The 20,728-nt window shown below is 38.1% G+C and overlaps 1 protein-coding gene across 3 annotated transcripts in view; it reads right to left on the bottom strand.

The window, feature by feature from the left end:
- Positions 1-20,728, bottom strand: part of LRP2 (LDL receptor related protein 2) — a 199,207-nt gene that overhangs the window by 64,727 nt on the left and 113,752 nt on the right. For all 3 annotated transcript variants that reach the window (XM_019458730.2, XM_019458737.2, XM_019458747.2), the window contains 10 exons: positions 18,841-19,007; positions 17,748-17,891; positions 13,622-13,731; positions 11,648-11,825; positions 9,290-9,503; positions 7,747-7,980; positions 6,065-6,253; positions 2,218-3,138; positions 1,920-2,085; positions 1,379-1,537 (listed from right to left, as the gene is read on the bottom strand). In XM_019458730.2, the coding sequence (XP_019314275.2) occupies positions 1,379-1,537; positions 1,920-2,085; positions 2,218-3,138; positions 6,065-6,253; positions 7,747-7,980; positions 9,290-9,503; positions 11,648-11,825; positions 13,622-13,731; positions 17,748-17,891; positions 18,841-19,007 (2,482 nt within the window). The remainder of the gene's footprint in view (positions 1-1,378; positions 1,538-1,919; positions 2,086-2,217; positions 3,139-6,064; positions 6,254-7,746; positions 7,981-9,289; positions 9,504-11,647; positions 11,826-13,621; positions 13,732-17,747; positions 17,892-18,840; positions 19,008-20,728) is intronic.

Genomic DNA, 20,728 nt, shown 5'->3' with positions numbered 1-20,728 from the left:
ATGTTGCAATCCAGAAATAAGAAGTTCCTCAAATGGCAACCCAATGCTAACCATTCCAACCATTCCTTTACACAAGCCCCCAACTTTCTTTTCAAGGGTAGTATAAGGCAGGAAAAAAAGTTTCATCCAATGATGGAAGGTCTTGGTTTGCTTATGAAACAAGGGCCTGATCTCCAAACATTAATATAGCCTATAAGTAAGCCTACACAGGGAACCAGGCTGAAATTAGGAACAGGAGAATATTATGAAATAATACATGCAAAGCACGGAATTCAATGTTTAGTATATATTTAGTACATATGTTTAGACATATTAGTCACTCAATGAAATGTGAATTACTTATTCGTTCCTACTCCCTTAATGACAGGTTTCAATTTGACATGTACCTAGTCCTTTGAGGTATTTACCTAAAATGATCCAAACTTAGACACTTAAACATCACTGCTTGCTTCAAATGAGAAGATAAAGAAAAGATGAGATTGTTAGGTGCTAGTGTCACAAGACCAAAATCTTAAGAAAATAAGCAAAATAAGTTAAGATTTCTGACACGGAAACACCAGCAATAATAAATGAAATCATCTCATTTTTTTTCAGCTGTACCATTAAGATGACTGGAATGTAATTTCAGGGCTACTTAAATAAGTTACATATAAAATTAGAATTGACCAAGGTTTATAAGAAAACATTGCAAAATTGGCTGAGAAAAACCTATCTGAGAAGATGACCAATAGTCAAAGACTAAAGGAAAATGTTTTTAACAAGATATGGAAGACTAAAGCCTAGAGGAAACTTAATATCAACGTGCATTTAAAAGTCATTCATAGGGGCGCCTGGGTGGCGCAGTCGGTTAAGCGTCTGACTTCAGCCAGGTCACGATCTCGCGGTCCGTGAGTTCGAGCCCCGCGTCAGGCTCTGGGCTGATGGCTCGGAGCCTGGAGCCTGTTTCCGATTCTGTGTCTCCCTCTCTCTCTGCCCCTCCCCCGTTCATGCTCTGTCTCTCTCTGTCCCAAAAATAAATAAAAAACGTTGAAAAAAAAATTTAAAAAAAATAAAAATAAAAGTCATTCATATTTTATAATAGTTACATGGGGCCTGGAGATTATAAATTGAGTGATTATATTTGTAATTATAATTGAAATTAACCCATCTTGTAATGTGTCTTTAGATGCTTTCTAGTTCATAATTATTCAATCTCATGATAGACCAATTTTCACAGGTACATTCATCAAGCTGAGACATAGTTCATAAAACTGTGACTCTACATTTTGGCTATGTCTATTTGGCATATTATATTTTCATCATATTATGCAAATCCCTCCTTTAGAAGTAGAAACAAGAAGTCTTATCAACACGCACAAGAATAATGAAAGACACATACAGACTGGCATCTGCCCAGTAGAGAAGGTCATTCTCGTAGTCCAGAGTGAGCCCATTGGGCCAGACCAGGCTGCTGTTCACAATAGGTACCCGGAAATTTCCTCCCAGTGTGGCTCTCTCAATTTTGGCATTGGTACCCCAGTCAGTCCAGTACATGTACCTAGTCATCCAAAAGGAGTCATAATTAATTCACCACAAGGAAGCTCACAATAATTAAAAAGGTTAAAAGAATGGCGGTCTTCTTTACCTGCAAATGTGACATTAATATGGCAAATGAAACCCACTCCATTCTCACCCACACAATTTGCCTAAAAGGGATTTACTGAGTCAGAACATTGATTCCTGATGAGCGGCCAGCCTTTCCAGCATCAATAGGAGTTACTTCCTAGTCAAAAGCATTCATGCTTTTTCACACTTGAATATACAGCTATAGAGTTTCAAGCCAATAAAATGTTGGCTGTCTAGGAACATAATATAATTTCAGGCCCCACTCCCTCCAGAAATAAACATACAGAAATATGATAAACGAGACCATAGCATACCCTCGACAAGGATCTAAAACAATTGCTCTTGGCTTTGAAACGTGGGCTATCACAGTGCGCTTAGACCCATCCTCGGCCATTGAGTTAATTGTCTCATTGGTGTAGTCACTGTAATATATTCTTCTATTGATCCAGTCAAAGGCAATGCCATCAGGATTTCCTCTACCTGGACATATACCAATAAACACACACAAAGGTATTAGAATCTCAAAAAGCATTTTAGAACCTCTAGGTCATCCACATGTGTTGATTACACTGTGTCAATTTCCAATATAAGCTGCTCCTGAAGTGCTCTTACCTGAAATAATGGCAGTAGAAGACCTGGTCCCTGAATTTAGATTGACATACGAAATCTGACCGTTTCCAGATCCTAAAGATTGTGTGAAGTAGATTCTGTTACTTATGTCATCATAGGCCAGGTCTACAGCAACTCTTTCCACACTTATTGGTTGGAAAGGTGGGCTATGATCCTCAGGGTCCAAGTGTAAGCTTCTCAAGGTATTTTCCAAGGCAAAGATGAGGAAATTTTCTGTTGGAATGGCACAGCTCTTGCCATCACCTTCTAGGGTTCCAAACGCACAGCCACATTTAGGGGTGTCCAATCCAGGGAGAGCAAAGCAGAAATGGGTGCATCCACCATTATTTTCCAAGCAAGGGTTGTGGTTGACCTCAGCTGGTGACCGGGGCTGAACACTCTGGTCAAAAATGGTTACATCTCTTAGCCAATTGATATTGTCCCTTATCACTGTTGGTGATTCATTGCTGTTTGGTTCCTTGCTAGCTTGGAAGATTTTTTTTAAATTTCTGTCTACCCATATGATAGAATTTCCAAAAACAGTGATGGCATAAGGAGTTGGATAACGACTGCCATAACGAATCACTTCAGACACCCCTGCCTCAATACCAATCCTTGCAATTATATCTAAAGAATCATCAACCCAATAAACATAGCGATTGCTATGGTCTACTGCCAACCCCCGTGGTGTGACAATGCCTTCTGATACAAGCACAGTTCGATTAGTGCAATCAAGAAAAGAACGTTCAATCTTTGGGCTTTGCCCATAGTCAGCCCAGAAGAGATATCTGTTCTTGGGGTCTACAACAATATCTCTGGGTCTATCCACTGTGGCTTTAAGGAGAATACGGCGGTAGGTGGTGTTGATCCGCAGAACTTCTATCAGTGTTTCAGACACGAAAGCATTGGTGAAATAAAGGTTTCCTGCAGGAAAATGAAAGAGCATGCTGGTAAGTGCAAAACCAAGAAGGAAAAAGAGGGTACCTTTCAAATTCAGAACAAAATACATACGGTTGAGGTTTGGATCAGTAAATGTTATCTTTTCCAAGATAATAACTATTTATTAAAGAAATTGTTTCTTCAAATTTAAAGAGACAGTGCCTACCTTCAGCTTCTAAAGCAGATTGGAATTTATAGCAAATGTGATAACCCACTTTCTACTGAAAAATATATTTTTCAGAACGTGCAACTGAATGTTTAACACCTAAATCTCCAAAGACTCTAATACATATTATCATGACATATCTTCTACTCCCAACATGAGGAAAGGAGTAAAGAGGGAAAGCCAGCAGTTTCTGACATTATCAATGTCATCAAGTGCTCTTTGTGCTTAGAATTAACATGAGTTAATAGTATACTCTAACCAGTGTAGCAGTTTTCATCACATGGACCTTCTACAGACATCAAAACAAAAACCCATTTGTCTTTTGACATTACAAAACAATGTAAATGCTAGAAAGAAACAATGCTGTGGGGGGGTGCCTGGGTGGCTCAATCAGTTGGGGGATCTGACTTCAGCTCAGGTCATGATCTCACGGTTCATGGTTCAAGCCCCACGTCGGGCTCTCTGCTGACAGCTCAGAGCCTGGAGCTTGCTTCAGACTCTGTGTCTCCCTCTCTCTCTGCCCCTCCCCTGCTCATGCTCTGTCTCTCTGTCTCTGTTTCTCTCTCTCAAAAATGAAAATTGAAAAATAAATTAAAGAAAAAAAAACCCACAATGGTGTGAAGGCAGTATGAGTAGATACTGATCCCATATTGATTCCATGTAGTCAAAAGCCTATTGTTGAACTGTCAATTCTGCTACCAAGGAACATCTATTTTGTTCCTAGGTCTGAATCAAAATTGCTCGGGAGAAATCAGGCCAATATGCAATATGTTACTGATCTACTCTGTGTATGTTTAAATCCTTCAATCCAGGCTTGGCAAATTTTTTCCAAAAAGTGCCAGATAGTAAATATTTCAGGCATTATAGAGCACATGGTTTCTTTCACAAGTACTCAGGTCTGCCACTGTAAACACAAAAAGCAGCCATAGATAATACATTAGCAAATAGGCACAGTTGTGTCTCAGTAAAACTTTACTTACAAAAACAGGCATAATCAAAAGGTACAAATTTCCAGTTATAAAAAAATAAGTACTAAGGATGTACAACATAATAACTATAGTCAACACTGCTGTATGGTATATATTAAAGTATTTAAGAGAGTAAATCCTAAGAGTTCTCATTACAAGAAGAAATATTTTTTTCTTCTTCTTTCCTTTTTACTGTATCTATATGAGATGATGGATGTTAGCTGCACCTATTGTGAATTATTGTGCACAATATGTGAAAATCAAACTATCATGCTTTATGCCTTAACCTTATACAGTGATGTATATCAATTATTTCTGAATAAAACTGTGGAACTAAAAACAGCCAGTGGGCTGCATTTGGCCCATCGGCCATAGACTGTTGACGCTATACTCTCAAAAGTAATATAGGAATTTGTAATCAGAAATGGGATTTAGGAACCCAATTAAACCCTTATCTAACCATACTATGATATTTACTATTTACAATAAACTCTTATTAGAGTACTTAGATTTTCATAATATATTTTAATATTTTTAAGTGCTGTCTACTTACCCAACTTGATTAACATACAATGATACCAATTTTTTATAGAATAGGATCATATTCTAAAAATTATAATACATTTAATACATTTGTTTCTCAGCATATCATTAAACAAAAATTAATTTAAAATTTAATTTAAAAGTAAGTACATGATGCCTGAAACTAATATTACACTGTGTGTTAACTAACTGGAATTTAAATAAAAACTTTAAAAAATAATAAAATAAAAAACAGCAGGTGATTTTGCTATATGCAAGAGTGGGAAAATGTCAAGTCACATGTGAGGATAGTTACCAACCAATTCAATGTCAGCATATCAAAGGAGAGACAAGGGTTATGATCAGGCAGGGGTTGAAGAGAGCTTCAACAATGGCTAACGAGGGAATAAGTCAGTGATGAGGAGTCCTGTTACCACCTGGAGATCCTATTTACATTCTTAGAGTTGTTTAGAATATTAATAAATGTATGTTATGTATTTCATTATAAAAAATAAAATAAATTTCAATAAAATTAAAACAGAGAAAGTGCCTAATAATCAAAGGGTTTTAACACATTAATAAGAGGAAGCAATTAAGAATTTGTCAGTTAAAATTGCTCAGCTTTGGGGCGCATGGGTGGCTAAGTCAGTTAAGCATCCGACTTCAGCTCAGGTCATGATCTCGAGGTTTGTGGGTTCGAGCTCAGAGCCTGGAGCCTGCTTTGGATTCTGTGTCTCCCTCTCTCTCTGCCCCTCTCCCACTCGTGCTCCCTCTCTCTCTCTCTCTCTCTCAAAAATAAATAAACTTTAAAAAAAATTTCTTTAATAAAATTGTTCAGCTTTGAAATAAATTATTGTCATTTTATGGTTCACATAGTTTAATATCCTTATTTAATACCCTAAATTTTAATTTATATATTTCTAATTTAGAAATTAGGTGCTAATCTAAGTGTGAAAAAAAATCAACATAATTTTTCTAATCATTTTGCCTACAGTTCTGATGATGTTGATAATAGAAGAAAATGCATTAGCTGTTATGAATTTGTCCACGGAAGTACCTTATAATTAACTTAATAAAAGTATAGCTTAGTCTAAAAGCATAATTCAATTTATCTTAAATAATACTAATAATTCTCTAGAAAAATATTTTTGTAGTGCATATGGTGTCAGATTAAACTTTCTGGCATAAAACAAGACGATAGAGATGCAAACACAAAAAGAGACTTCTCAATAAAATCACTATATGGCTTACCTACCTGCTACCCAATCCACTGCAATACCCCGAACTCCATTTTCTCCTATTCCTTGTGTAACAATGTTTGTAAAAGAAGACCCATCAGGTCTGATTCTACGGATTGCATTATAAGATGTCACAGAACTGCTAAAATCACACCAATAAATAAAGCCAGAGAATACATCAACATCCACATGCAGTGCATTTCGTCCTGAAACATTTAAGAAAAGATCATTAAACAGTACTCTGGATCGAACTAGAACTTTAAAATGCTTGCCCTCCTTCTCACACCATCATTTCCAACCCCCTTCTCTGACTGTGCCCCCCACTGCAAAATAAAACTGTTTCCCAGTTGCAATGAGCACACCTACCACCCAGATCGTGGTTTCTAAAAACCATCTCCCACGATAAGAAACACTGGCTTCCGGGAGAAACAGCTGATTATAAGTTTGGGAATGGAAGGTTATAAGATAAGCCTAGAACACCTTCTTATACACAGAAGCAAGGAAGCACTCAAACACTAATGAGATCATGACATCATACAGGTAGCCATTTTAAGAGGTTTTACCTGGCCACAATGAATTCAACAGAGCATCAAGAGTAATTGTGGTAAACATTTATAATATATTGAATTGAAAAAAAAATAAAGTAAAAACTTGAGTCCATGATTACATTCTACACCTGAAACTAGTAACACTAAATGTATGTGCAGGTGTACATACACACACAGACTGAGAGTTCAAATGTGCTGAAATATTGACAATTTTTGTATCCAGGTGAAGGGTATAAGGATGTTCACTGTACCTTTCTTTCAACTTTCCTGTGTTTGAAAATTTTCAAAATAAAAGTTATGAGAAAAATTAATTGATTTTATATTATCTTTAGAAGATGGTAACTTAGATCCATAACTTTTTAGATATGAGTAAACAGTGCTCGCTTCGGCAGCACATATACTCCCTGACTTCTTACACTATATACTCTGCCACCTCTTCTGACCATCCACCCCTCCATTCCCTTCACTCTTTTTCTTCCCTTTCTATCTTTTATTTCTATCATTATCCTGTGGCACACTCCTTATGATGCGAGTAGACATTTAGTTCCCCCTGTGGTAACACACACCTAGAAATCTCTTGATTCATCTAGAAAGCAAGTGATTATTTTCTATGTTCACTGTATATAAGCATAAAGCAAAAATACAGTTACTAAGGAGATACTAATGCTGTCAACTTATTTCAACTCCTCAAACAGATATTAACAAATCAGATTATGGACTACTTCATTACTATTCTAAGTAGCATAATCTTGACCCTAAATCTCCATTAACTGTTCTTCTAAACACCAACTCTGATTACTTCTTGCAATCTCATGCTACATTCTATCTTTCTCTAGTCCTGTCATTCTCAGTGTGGTCCATGGACCAGTGACATCAGATGACCTGGGAACTTGTTAGGAATGTAGATTCTCTGGCCCTACCCCAACTTACTAAATGCGATAGTCTGGAGATGGGGTCCAGACCTGGTTTTAACAAGCTCTCCAATTCTGATGCACACTAATGTCTGAGAACTATTCAAGGCAGAGCCAGTTTATTTCAGGAGAGAACCTCATTACATTTTGGATCCAAACGTGAAGAAATGCTTTATGGCACCAAGAATTCAACATGGCACAAGACAGAGTGAAATCTTACTTATATTGGAGTTGGCATACCTTGGCCTGCCACTGGCACCATGGCTTCTGAATGATCCGAAAATTGCAAGCTAAAGCCTCTGATTGTCGACAGCATTGAAACAACAAGGAAAGAACTATATGGAGAGCAGGTCCGATTATCAGGATTGAGTTTCATTCCACTGGCACAGGCACATGAGAACAATCCTCCCGGTATAGGCAGGCAAATCTGCTGACAGGCATTCACATTGTTGCTACAGCCATTGAAGGATGTGCCTAAATGAAATCAAAATTAGTTTGTAACTTTTGACCTCACATATTTGCCACTCCATCTCAAATACTTTATACTGGGTCATCAAATAATTAATAATAAATAATAAATAATTAATCAATAACACAATACCTGGGTTAACAACATAAAAACAGCATTGAATCAACTGCAGCTTATACAACTAACACATAAAGGTACCACAACCATTATTTAATAGAGATTAGAGGATCAATGGTTTTTCTTCCACAAATCATATAGGAATTAGAAGAATTAGAGAGGTCAGTATGCAAATTCTAATTTTCTTCACCCTTTCGACCTATGTACTGGCATTTAAAATTACATCCGTTTAATTATATGATCAACAATGTGATCGGCATTTGATTTAGAATATATTAAATAATAACATTTAAAGGTTTTTTCCCATGCAATAAAAACAAATGCCAAGTAGCAAACCTAGGTTATAGACAGCAAACAAACCATTTAATAAACTTCAGTTACAGACTAAAAGCTGTAAAATATGTCAAAATGTTAAAAAATCACCTCTAGATCATACTGCTATTCTAAGGGGAAAATCAAAAACTACATTATCTATGAAAAAATGTTGAAATCAGAAAGTATTCCTTTTAAGATTAAAAATTCTATCCTGTTAACATTTTCCTAGCAGGTATCCAACAAATATTTACTGACCACCTTCAATGTGCCAGCAACTTGTCTAGTTACTGTATATAGAGCAAGAAACAGGATAGACAAAATGCCTGTCCTTAGGGAGGTTACGTTCTTTTACATTTTTTTTTTAATGTGTATTTATTTTTGCGAGAGTGTGAGGGGGCGAGGGGCAGAGAGAGAAGGAGACACAGAATCGGAAGCAGGCTCCAGGCTCTGAGCTGTCAGCACACAGCCGGATGCAGGGCTCAAACTCATGATCACCACCTCAGCCCAAGTCAATGCCCACCGACTGAGCCACCCAGAAGCCCCGGGAGGTTATATTCTAATGAGAAACAGAGACAACAAACATAGATAATATGTCAGGGACTGCTATGAAGCAAAAGCAAAGTAAGGAGTGATGAAGAAGGAATGGGAATAAGCTTATTCTGAAATCAACCTGGCTTTCCAAATGACAGATTAGTCTTCGACATTTAGCCAAGTTTATGAGAGGGTTATCATTTTTTAAATATTTGAGGTAATTTCAACCTACATGCATGTGTACATATACAGGTCTGTGTGTGGGCACGTATTTTTATATGTAAGTGTGTAGATGTGTGGAATATGCATTATACATTTGTGAATATGTAGGTTTCAGTGACAAATACTTACCATGTCTGTGATAAACTCGGAGACCCCTCAAATTTGGAATATTCTCTCTCAAGACTACTTTGTTGTCCCCAGTGGCCTTGTCAACTCTTTCAATGACCTCATAGTGTTCATCAGTGTAATAAAGGTAAGAATCATAGACAGCAATTCCCCAGGGGTGGGAAAGATGGTTTACCAGGATCATTCGATTTGTACCATCCACGTTTCCTCTTTCAATCTAAAAAGATCAGAATTGTTGTCATTGACTGATTCATGGTGAAATGAGAGAAAAAACTAACATTCTCGTAATAATAATACCTCACATCAATATAGCACTCTATCCTTTACAGAGATTTTTCCTATTTGTTTTCTCATGTGGTATTCACAATTACAAGGAGCAATAGATCAAGCAAATGTCATTATGCCTATTTCACTGATGATGAAGTTGGAGCTCAAGTAAGTCCAACAACTTTGTCAAATGGCACGGTGAAGGAAAGGGAAATAAACCTCTTTAGGCCCTGCATGTGATATTCCGGATAAGGATACACATTCAATATCTAACCGTAGACCATTACCCAGGAGTTGACTGACCCTGCATTTAATATTTTCACCAACAATTTCTGCAATGGGAACAGAAAATATGCTCCACTCAATGACAAGATAACGAGACTTGAATGGGGCAAAGGGTAATGCTGTTATATTAGAAGAGCTAACAAGTCTTAGTGAAAATGACTCTGGAAAACTGGAAAAGAGCTCACAAAAATGAAGTTCCTAATGAGAAATGACAAGTTGTCTGCTTTTGGAAGAAAAATAAAATGTGGACATAACTGGTTTGATTTCATTCCAGAAACTTGTCTCAAGTGCCTCTTCTGTGCCAGGATATGAGCTGAGTTCTGGCAAGAGAGACAAATGAGGTTTGGCTCACTGCCTTGCTTGACAGGGAACCCAGCAGTTACAAGAGCAGGTTATGCCCTAGAAACTGACAGAAGTTTCAGAAAGCTAGAGCACAGGGAAGATACGCTTAGAGGGGAGCTTTGAAGGGGTGACCAGGACCAGATTAGCTGACCATGCTCAGCTGAAGTGTTTGGAGCTACTCCTATAGACTGAGCAGTGATCAAACCTATTTTGTGGTTTTATGAAGGTAACAGGCCTCCATCATGAAAGCAAGGTTTATTAATGACAGCCGTCATCCACTCAAGGCTAGAGAGAAGAGGCTCAGTATGGTAGAAGTGGCAGAAAAGGGCAGAACATGAGAAAAGAGGCAGAGGACAATTTGTCAGGATTTTGTAATGGCTAAATAAGGACACAGTTATTCGAGTGAGGGGAAACATGAGGGTTCTGACCTGGGAGAAAAGATGGAGAGTCACACAAATAACAAGCTCACACAGTCAGGAGTGCAGAGCAGATGAAAAAGGGAGAAAGGTGGTGGGCACTGTCTGGAACAGGCTAAGTTGTTCCAGAAATCATGCCATGGGACAAGAGCTCCCTCATCATTGCACATGGGCATCAAAGTCTGTTAAGTGCTTTTAAAGCATCACTGCTCCTTTTTAATCCTCAAAGTTTATCACCATGATAAATACATACTAGGAATGAAATTAGCACTTGTTGAACTGATAATGAACTGAAAACCAAACCTACTGCACAATATTATGGTGAACACCAACATCAAAACCAGATCTGAAGTCACTACTATTTAGAAGGCAAGGAAGAGACTTAGCACACATTCGATTCCATATCCATAGCAATATTTTAACTGATCAAGTTATTATTGAGCACCTTCTATGTGCCTTGTCCCAGCTCAATTGCATAAGCACAACAGTGATGATCAAATACTATGTCTGTGAATGAATGAAATTATATAGTTTCTGCTTCTTATTGCAGAATATAAAATTACCTCTATAGGGGAGTTTTCATATATGTGCCAACCATATCAAAACATTAGAAAATGACATGTAGCTAAGAGGGGATGCTGTGCACAGGAACTTGGTATGTACATTTTTTTCCCCTTCAGTCTCTACAATTGGAGAGCCTAGAGAACTTTCAAAGAAAAGCATTGAAATCACTAAAACATGAAAGAAATGGCTCTTACAAGTCAAGTAAGAAATGTGAAATGGAAATATTTGATCTTGAAAAAAACAAAGGATGATGAAAATGGCAATGCACATTATTCTATAAAGAACTGTGCACATACTAGAAAATATTGGACTAGAAAATATTCAACTACGGCAATATCTGCTCTAGGGACAAAAGTTATTGGGAGAAAGGATAATACAACACTGGTCCACGTGGCCAAGTGAGATTGTTTAGGAAACACAGCCACACAAGGAACAATCATTATCAGCTATACACGCTCAGCAATAAAGACCAGTAGGGTGTGCATACCACTCCCGTGCTGGTGACAGCCCAGTAGAGTTTCTGCTCCTCAATATCAAGGGTGATAAACTCCAGGTGTTCAAGGTTCCCAGTGAAGAGAACTTTTGGAAATGTGCCATCCATGTTAGCACTTGCAATCTTGGCAGGAACACCACTGTCCGTTCCTTGGTCCGACCAGTACAGTTTCCTACAACCATGAAAGAACACCAGCATTTAATAAAACAATTTCATTGAATATTTAAGAGAATTGCCCTCGAGATGTGCTCAAGTCAATGGAGGAAGTCTAAATCATTAATATCTTGTGACATACAATGTGGAAGAGTACATAACCAGTGTTCTATCAATGTCTGTATTTTTCCTAGTTATTATTGGGGTAGGATGCTAGCACCCTGCATTGGGAATATTTTACCACGGTCAGACACTTTGGAAGCTTATGACTGACTAAGAAATTGCCTACATCAATGGTCAATCCCTTTCAAAGAATCACACACTGTGCAGTGCCCTGGGAAGGACAAAGCTGATGTAAAAGTTGGCAAGTACCTCCCTGCTCGCCTCTCAGGCCTGTTATTTAATTCTTCTCTAAATCATCATCTAGCACAAGACCAGCTACTTTCTGTTCTGATTTCTGTGATGGAAAATGTAACATTACACACAAACCCTAATTGCCACACAAAATTGCCAAATCCATGATATATAAAATTTCATTAAAATATATACGGTTGCTTTCTATTTCCACTGAGGACAAACTGTCTAGATTTGAATCTCAGTTTCCACTCCTTTCTATCTCAGCTGCTGCCATAGCCTCATGAGACAATCCTCTTACACTCCCCCACAAGTCTTCAAACCCCTTGATTCTGACCTTTATTTGCATACTTCTTGCATGCCCGTCCCATGCGCCTCATCTTCAAGTCTAAACTTCCTACTTGTAAGTTCTCAAACTCTGACATTCTCTGCCTCAACCAAACTCCAATCTCTTCCCTTCCCCCATTTTATTTCTTCTACTGAGCCTGTTCTTCAACCTTAAAACTTGCCTGAGCTTCCAAGCCTTCCGTCGCTCTCTGCCTGGACCTCATGCATAACCATTTTAGCAACATCCTTATGTATTCTCATCATGTCCCATTGTGCCTACCTCACTAACAACTAGCCCTGAGTTCATGTCATAATTTTCTTTCTTTTCTTAAATTCCAGGCTATCAGAAGTTTGCTGGACAAAGTCACAAACTCTTGTGAATTCTGAGTTCCTTAAAAATTGAAGCTACCTTATCTTATCTGAGAACTCTCCTCCCTAGCTGAACACTTTCTCCTAATTGGTCTCCCTGCTCCTGGCCTCTTCCACTCTGATCCTGACCCATCCTTCAGAAATACAAATTTGATTTTATCATTTCCTTCCTCCAAATTCCCGACTCTTTATTTCTCAAAAGAAAGAAGTGTGATTCCTTAGCAAGAGGACATTAAAGTCCTTCCTTTGGCTTCCATCTTGTCAACTGTCACTAACCTCTAAGACTCTGGCTTCAGCCCTTTACACAATCATGCTAAATGCTGTGATGCTTCTGCGCCTTCCTTGTTTGGCCTCAAGTAGCACCCCCCCAGTTCCCAACCCATTCTCCACCCATGGGAAGCCTTCTCCTCCAAGTTCTATTTCAAATGTTATCTAGCTCCTTAAAGCTTTCCACATTCACTCAAAGTCAGAATGCATTGTTAATTGCTATAATTCCATTTTTAAATGTCTAAAATTCTTTCCTGGAATTAATTTTAAGTCCAGTGTTGCTAATTTAAAGAACATAGAACAAAACACATATTTACATCTTTCATGTTAGATGTAACTCAGAGGTATTCCTCTTTCTCACTGAGATCTGTATTTTTCAAAATGTTGGCATATGAAATCAGAAAAGGTCCTAAGTCTGAAATCTTCCATTTCATCAGGTCACAACATTAACAAGAATCGTGCTGCATAGAGCAGATTGTGTCATTTATGAACGCTCACCCATTAGCAGGATCAACAGTTATGCCAACTGGAATACCAACTCCAAGAACTGTCCCATCATTGGTAATCAGTGTTTTTCTGTATCTGACATCTCCCCGGAGTTTCAAAACCTATAGCATAAAGTCACTTATTAGAACTGAGTATCAAAACGGGAAACAAAGAAGGCTGAGGTGAAGGAGAACTTACACACACAACAAATTGAGATGAATGGGAGGGTTTGTATGAGATTCCAATAATCCCTAATTGCATTTCAGGGCTATGAGGAAATCCCCTCAATAGAAAATGAGTAAGAAAAGCAAAATCACCTCTCAAATTCCTATTTCAATTCACCTAATGTTTCAGGAGAGGACATTTATATGGATCAAAGAAGGATTCAAATGGGTGAACATACAAAATCACTGCCTAAGAGAAGCTACAAAAACGTCTTCAGAAAAAGATACAGGAAAACTCTGGAAGACAAATGAAAACCCCACAGCTCTCCTGCATCTCAGTGATGTGGCCAAGGCACCTGGTGGTCCTTCACTGAAAACACAGCTGACCAGACAGTCCAAATTTACTCAGAGTTAAAGTGAATTCTGTGCCACGTTAACAGCCTGAGTTAAAACAGAAGAGTTCAAATCCCTGCCCATCTAGATCTGACTGGGACAAGTAAATTCACCTGTTTGAACTTAGTTTCTTTGTGAATAAGGTACAGATGATAATGGCACATTGCACAAAGAGCTGTGAGATAATACATGTATAGCATTTAGCACAGTGCTCAGTACAAGTGTGTTTCCTATTTTGTTTATTCATCCATTTATTGAACACTTATTATGTAGCAGGCATTATACTAAACAGTATTGCACTGAATCCTCACGACTGTTCTGTGAGATAGATACCCATATTACAGATGATGAAAGAGGCCTATGGACATTTAGTGGCTTTCTCAAAGTTACCCATTTTTAATTATTATTGCTCTAATTGCTAATGTTAACAGAACTCTGAAACATCACAGAAAAATATGGATTACCAGACTAGAAGCAGTTTCTTATAGGAACAAGGCTATTCTAATATGTACTTAAGACAGTCTGAGAAGAGAAACAGCTAGTAAGAAATTAGAAAATGTATATTGATTTTTTGCACAAAGGTTTTTCTATAAAGTTGCTTTTTAATGCAAATAGATTGTGTATCAGTGTTTATGTTGTTTTTGTTTTAGAGAGAGAGAGAGAGCACATGAGCAGGGGAGGGTCACGGGGAGAAAGAGAATCTTAAGCAGGCTCCACACCCAGGCTCAGTATCATGATCTGAGCTGAAATCAAGAGTCACTTAACTGACTGAGCCACCCACGGACCCCACAGTTTTTATGTTTTTATCTTTGCCCTCTCTCTGTCTCTCTCTATATTTTTTTCCTCCCTCCCTCTCTTCCTACCTCACACACACACACACACACACACACACACACACACACCCCTCTCTTTAATCCCTCACTCTCCTCTCTAAATTTTTCTCTTTCCTCTCTGGTGCCTTTTTTAAACTTGCCCCTTTCTGCCAAAATTTCACTCCTTTTCTTAAGGCTAAGGATCTCTTTGCTTCAAAGGAAAGTTCTTTTCCTTTTTGGGGGATACATCAAGTTCTCTCTCACACAACCATTCTGTAGACTTCTTTTCAGCTACAAAATTACATTTAGTGAACGGGCACACAGCTACCCCTAGTGGAAAGCATTTATTCAGTACTTCTCTTATTTTCAAATTTGAATCAAATAGGAGTAACTCTTACCCTGGAAGGATATTATTCGAGTAAACGGTAAGTGAACAGTATTTCTGTGCCCTTAAGCAATCTAACATTGCTTAACACCTGAGTCACCACTGATATCACGAAAGGAGAAAAACAATTAAAAAAAACAACGCTAAAAGGACAATTTACCTTTAGATCATTATTCTCATGGGCCCTCTGTGGATATTCAAATATATTGATGATTTGAGGGAAAAAGGACTCTGTATTCACAGGATATCTTAGTTTCAAGACATACTTTTAGTTACTGAGATATAACCCCATTTTGCAGATATGGAAGCAGAGACTCAGAGAAGTTAAGCAATTTGTGCAATATCAAATACCCTTTGAGCAGAGAAAATACAGTGCGTTTTCAAGTCTCGGTCTTTATCAAGTGCTTTTCTCTGCCTGGGGTGCTTTTTCCCTACTTCTTCATTTGGCAGCAATAAATATTGGCCCTCTTTCAAGAAAGACACAGCTCACAAGTCACTGATTCTCCTGCCATTCTCCCTCTCCACACTTTTACTTCTGCCCCTAGCCACAGAACAGTTCGTAGTCACTGCTCATATCACACTTAGCACAATGGAACAAAGCTATTTGTTTATATGTCTAGCTCTCAGAGCACGAACTACTTAAAAGCAGGAAAAAATATGTTATTCATCTTTGAATATCCAGGACTAACAATGGGACGGATTCATTTACTAGTATTTGTTCAATGAGTAAGTCAGACTCAAAGCAGGTCTTTTGACTCCAAAGCAAATTATCTTTCCTCTGTGCCTCACTGCATTGGGGCACAATTACTAACTTTATATGTTTATAGGTTTATATGATTAGGGTGAACTTACCAAGATACACATTTGCACACACACACTCACACAGTTATCCATCAGCAGGTGCCTTGTCATTGTACCTAATACTGATGGAGGAAACATGTCCCCTGCTTTTGGAAAACTATCAGTTTAAAAGGGAAGACCCCTGCTTACAAAACAAGAGACCAAAAGACAGAGTCTGAACATATTCATTGCCATTCAGAATGAAGACAGCTTTTTGTTAAGCAGACACTAGAGATGTGTTTGGAATTAAGGGTTTTAGGCAGTCAATTGTGCCAATGTTTTGATGGGAGAGTGATATTTTTAGTTGAGATCATGAAAAACTACCTTTTGTCACGGTCAAAGGGGGTTAAAGCAGACTGGATTGCTGGAGTTATCATTATAACAAGGCAAAGTCAGAACAGAACACTGCCTGGGAAGCAGGGCGGTGAAGCTGACTGCTTAAGCCAGTTTCTTAAATTATGTAAAATTCAGGAGCTTATCTAAATAACAAAGGGTTTGAACCAGATGAGCCTCCAAGGTTCCCCTCGTGTTAAGAGCTGATGATTCTACCTGGCTTGAGATAACTCAGAGGTTAGCATTTGTGCAAATTGCAAACTCCCCTCTAATTGTGTTGCTTGCCTTTGGGAACGTTGAGAGGACTAAAAGAGATCCTGTTTGTAGAAGACTTTGTAGACTGTAACCACTGTTCTGACCAATCTGCTCTAATTTCACCACTTGGCTGCTATGTGCCTTTCTCACCTTCAGCATTTCCCTTTCTGAATACCCCATAGAGAACCAACTTACTTACTGGCTGGCGCCTCACCCTGAACAGTGAACGGATCACTCTACACAGTCCTGCAGACTGCCCTTCTCAGAAAACCCTCCCTTTGCTTTAGAAATTTTCACTTTCAAAATTATTATGAATTAATAACCTTGTCCCAGAATGGAACAAACCAATACTAGTTGAATTACCTCTGATTTACTCCATGCAATTGCATACCTGTGCCCCATCTAGAATTTCTTCTGGGAATTAGAGTAAAAAGAACACTTATCACACCGAGGAAAAGTATCAAAGGAATTAGAATCAAGTTTCTACTTTCTGTTGCACTGTTAGAAAAACTGCATTGGAGCCATAGAAAGATTTCCATCTTAGAACAGAAGTAACCTATAAATTTGGTTTGGGACTGAAACAGCATTACAGACTTGATGAGGAAAGATAGGGAGGAAAATCTCCTGCCTACTATATTCCTTCCATACCTAATGCTGAATTCCTTTTTTAAACTATTTTTATATATTTTTATAAATTATCTAAAATCCTTTTATATGAACAAGTTAGTATTGATGCTTAGGAAGAAAACAAAATAGGGCAGTAGAAAGTTCCAATAATTTATTTCTAAAGTGGTTTTACTCCATCGCTTCTAAGACTTTGATAGTTAATACCAATAGCTCCTCTCTTTTGCTTCTGCTTAAAAATAATTTCAAAATCAATGAAAGCATTTCCTGAGAATAGATTTTATATGCATCAAAAACTAGTGTTTGTGTAACTGGTATTATGGAATCATTACCTCAATTGACATTGTTCCAGGATTGGTGTAATATAAGTTTCTTGATATCCAGTCTAAGGCCAGGCTCATGGAAGAACCCAACCTAGACAGAGAAACTAATACTGTCCTGTTGGTGCCATCTGTCTTCACTCTGTGAATTTCACCCTGGAAAGAAGGACAAGAAGAGGTGAGCTGGTTCAAAGGCCACAGCTTCCACATGGAAGCACAGCCACTGCTGGCTGCTATGTTTCTTGAACACTCCTCACACTTGGAGGAAAGGCAAAGGTCCAGCGCCATTGGGTGGGCTCGCTGCGTATAATACTATAACACCAGCAACACTTCAAAAATAATGATTTTTTCAGTGTGTCAGAGGACTCTGCAAGGCTTATCATTCGGGTTGCTTCTGATATTGGCTACAGAGATTTATTTCCTAACTACCACAGGCCATAGTCATAAAAATAACCCATCAAAGGTGAAAATCAGGCGGCCAGAAGCATATTTTACATAGAGGTGACAAGCCTCAAACAGAAAGATCTTCCTCTCTTCTTTATTTGTAATCTCTTTGCCCCTTCCCCCTCCTCACAGCTTTCTCCTCTAAAGGGTGAGCTCCAATAGAAAGGGAACTGAAGGAGGGCTCTTTTTATCCTGGGGGCAAAGATGCTGAGAAGATTCCAGCAGCCACATCAAATGCTCTCCTGGAATTCTTTCAGAGAACTATTGCTTTTTGTTTTGATTCATAATCATTTTTATATTCATCTAGTATCTTCTATTAGCTTAAAGCTCCTTAGGAGTAATCTTTGTTACTGATTCTTGGTGTGTATTCTCCAGTTGGGAGTGGCTAGTTTGGCGCAGAGCAAAAGTAGACACTTAATAATTGCTTGCTGAATGAATAAATAACATCCAATAGGTTAAATGTGCCTATTATCTGCTCTTTGCTCCAGGTCAGCCTCCTATTTACATCCTTCACTGATTCAAAAAAACTTAGTGGTAAATTAATTTATTTCTGGACCATTTCCCTTTTATCCACCCAGCAAAAGTTGGCTTATAAGAAGGCATTAGTGTAGGTAAGCTCTTTGAAACAAGTTATATACTTTGAATGTTATTCAAAACTTACTGGATTCTCAACCCAATAGATGAACTGCTCTGAGTCATCAAATTCAACATCATAACCGTTCATTATCCCTGCTATGGGAACCATAGCATCATTGCTCTTCACCTCAGGATTGAGGGAGATTCCAAAAATTATACTGTATCTCACAGTTATTAAGAAAGGTTGATCATCTGTGAAAATAGCAGATATCAGTCAAAATTATATCCTACTATTCCCAGACATTTAGAGTAATGGAAAGCAGTGGATTGTTACCATCTCATAGGATAAAATGCCATTGAAGCTTTGTAGCAAAAAATACCGTACTTGGTAGATATTTCATCAGACAATCCAGGGCCTTTGATTGGGTTTCAGTGGGTTGCTAGGTCACCAAACCTCCAACCCTACATGCAACACTTCTGGACTTTCCCAACGTAGATCAGTATTTACCTTGCTCTTCATGAATTCCTTACTTACATGGATAAAGCATCCATGTGTGTTCAGCATCACATTCTACACATAGAGAAACCTCACTAATACTGAATTTAAAAAGTGAAAGAAAACATATAGACTATTCAATTTGTCTTAAGTGTGCTCAAAAAATAAAAACACTACCACGTGTGGCTTGGTGTTTATTAGATATTTTAATTACTAAATGAAATCCAATTTATAATCTCCCCAATTGCTGTTGCCCAATGGCTGTCTTTCACACTAGATTCTAACTCCCAAAAGGTAGTGACTATGTCTGATTTACTCACTATTATGTCCCCAGAACCTCGCATGTAATCGTTGCCAAATAAATATTTGCTAACTAAATGAATGACCACATAAATGAATAAATGGATGGATGCATAAGTGGAAGTGTAAATAGTGTCTTCTAAAGTTCTCAAAAGTATCTGTATTTTGCAACTTTAAACATCCTCAAAATATCTTATTCAAACTAGCAATTCACTTAACCTCCTTAATAGATAAAAGGTCCTTTTTCTTTTCTTTTTCTTGCTTTTTTTTTCTAAGCAGGTTCCAAGGTTTATTTCAAGACAAAACCAACCACTGTGTAAACAGAATGCTTGCAGTAGAAACACCACACATCTTCAGCCCATAGGAAAGCACAAAGTCATACTTGAAGTTGTTTGGTGAGCCTCAAATATGGACTCTGGCCACTCAGGTTTGATAGACTGATGTCTTCTCTCAGATTGGAAACTTGTTGGCTAGGGACCAGAACTGATGACCCAGATTCCTCATCCCTTCCCAGTGCCAAAGACATGGATACACCCTGGCCATCTGTCTCTTCTCTGGTCTAAAGGTCCTTTTTCAAAGATAATCTTTATCCTAGCTGTAGATGCTTTATCAAAAAAAAAAAAAAAGTCCAAAATGATGAAAGTCAAGAGTGACGTATTTAAATTCTCTCAGAAAAGCAAAACTGGGGGGCACCTGGGTGGCTCAGTCGGTTAGGCGTCTGGCTTTGGCTCAGGTCACGATCTCATGGTTTGTGAGTTCGAGCGCCGCATCGGGCTCTGTGCTGACAGCTCAGAGTCTGGAGCCTGCTTCAGATTCTGTGTCTCCCTCTCTCTCTGCCCCTCCCCCGCTCACACTGTGTATGTGTCTCTCTCTCTCTCTCAAAAACAAATAAACATTAAAAAAAATTTTTTTAAATAAAAGGAAAACTGGAGTGTGAGTTTCATGTTATGAAGACATGTATATGACATATACCACATATTAAGCAAAATATAAAATGATTAATCATTGCATAATTTTCATCTGCTAAAAATGATGCTTTCATTATTTTGATAATCTGGAAAATTTTCCATCCTCAATGTGATTTTAAGTTTATTCTGAGAGAGAGACAGAGCAAGAGTGGGGGAGGGCAGAGAGAGAGGGAGAGAGAGGATCCCAAGCAGGCTCTTTGCTGTCGGCA

The sequence above is a fragment of the Panthera pardus genome, unplaced genomic scaffold (assembly GCF_024362965.1).
Source record: "Panthera pardus isolate Hobbes unplaced genomic scaffold, ASM2436296v1 HiC_scaffold_10, whole genome shotgun sequence".
Lineage (NCBI taxonomy): Eukaryota > Metazoa > Chordata > Mammalia > Carnivora > Felidae > Panthera > Panthera pardus.
Note: the sequence above shows the minus strand (reverse complement) of the source record. Positions and strands in the feature narration are given on the sequence as shown.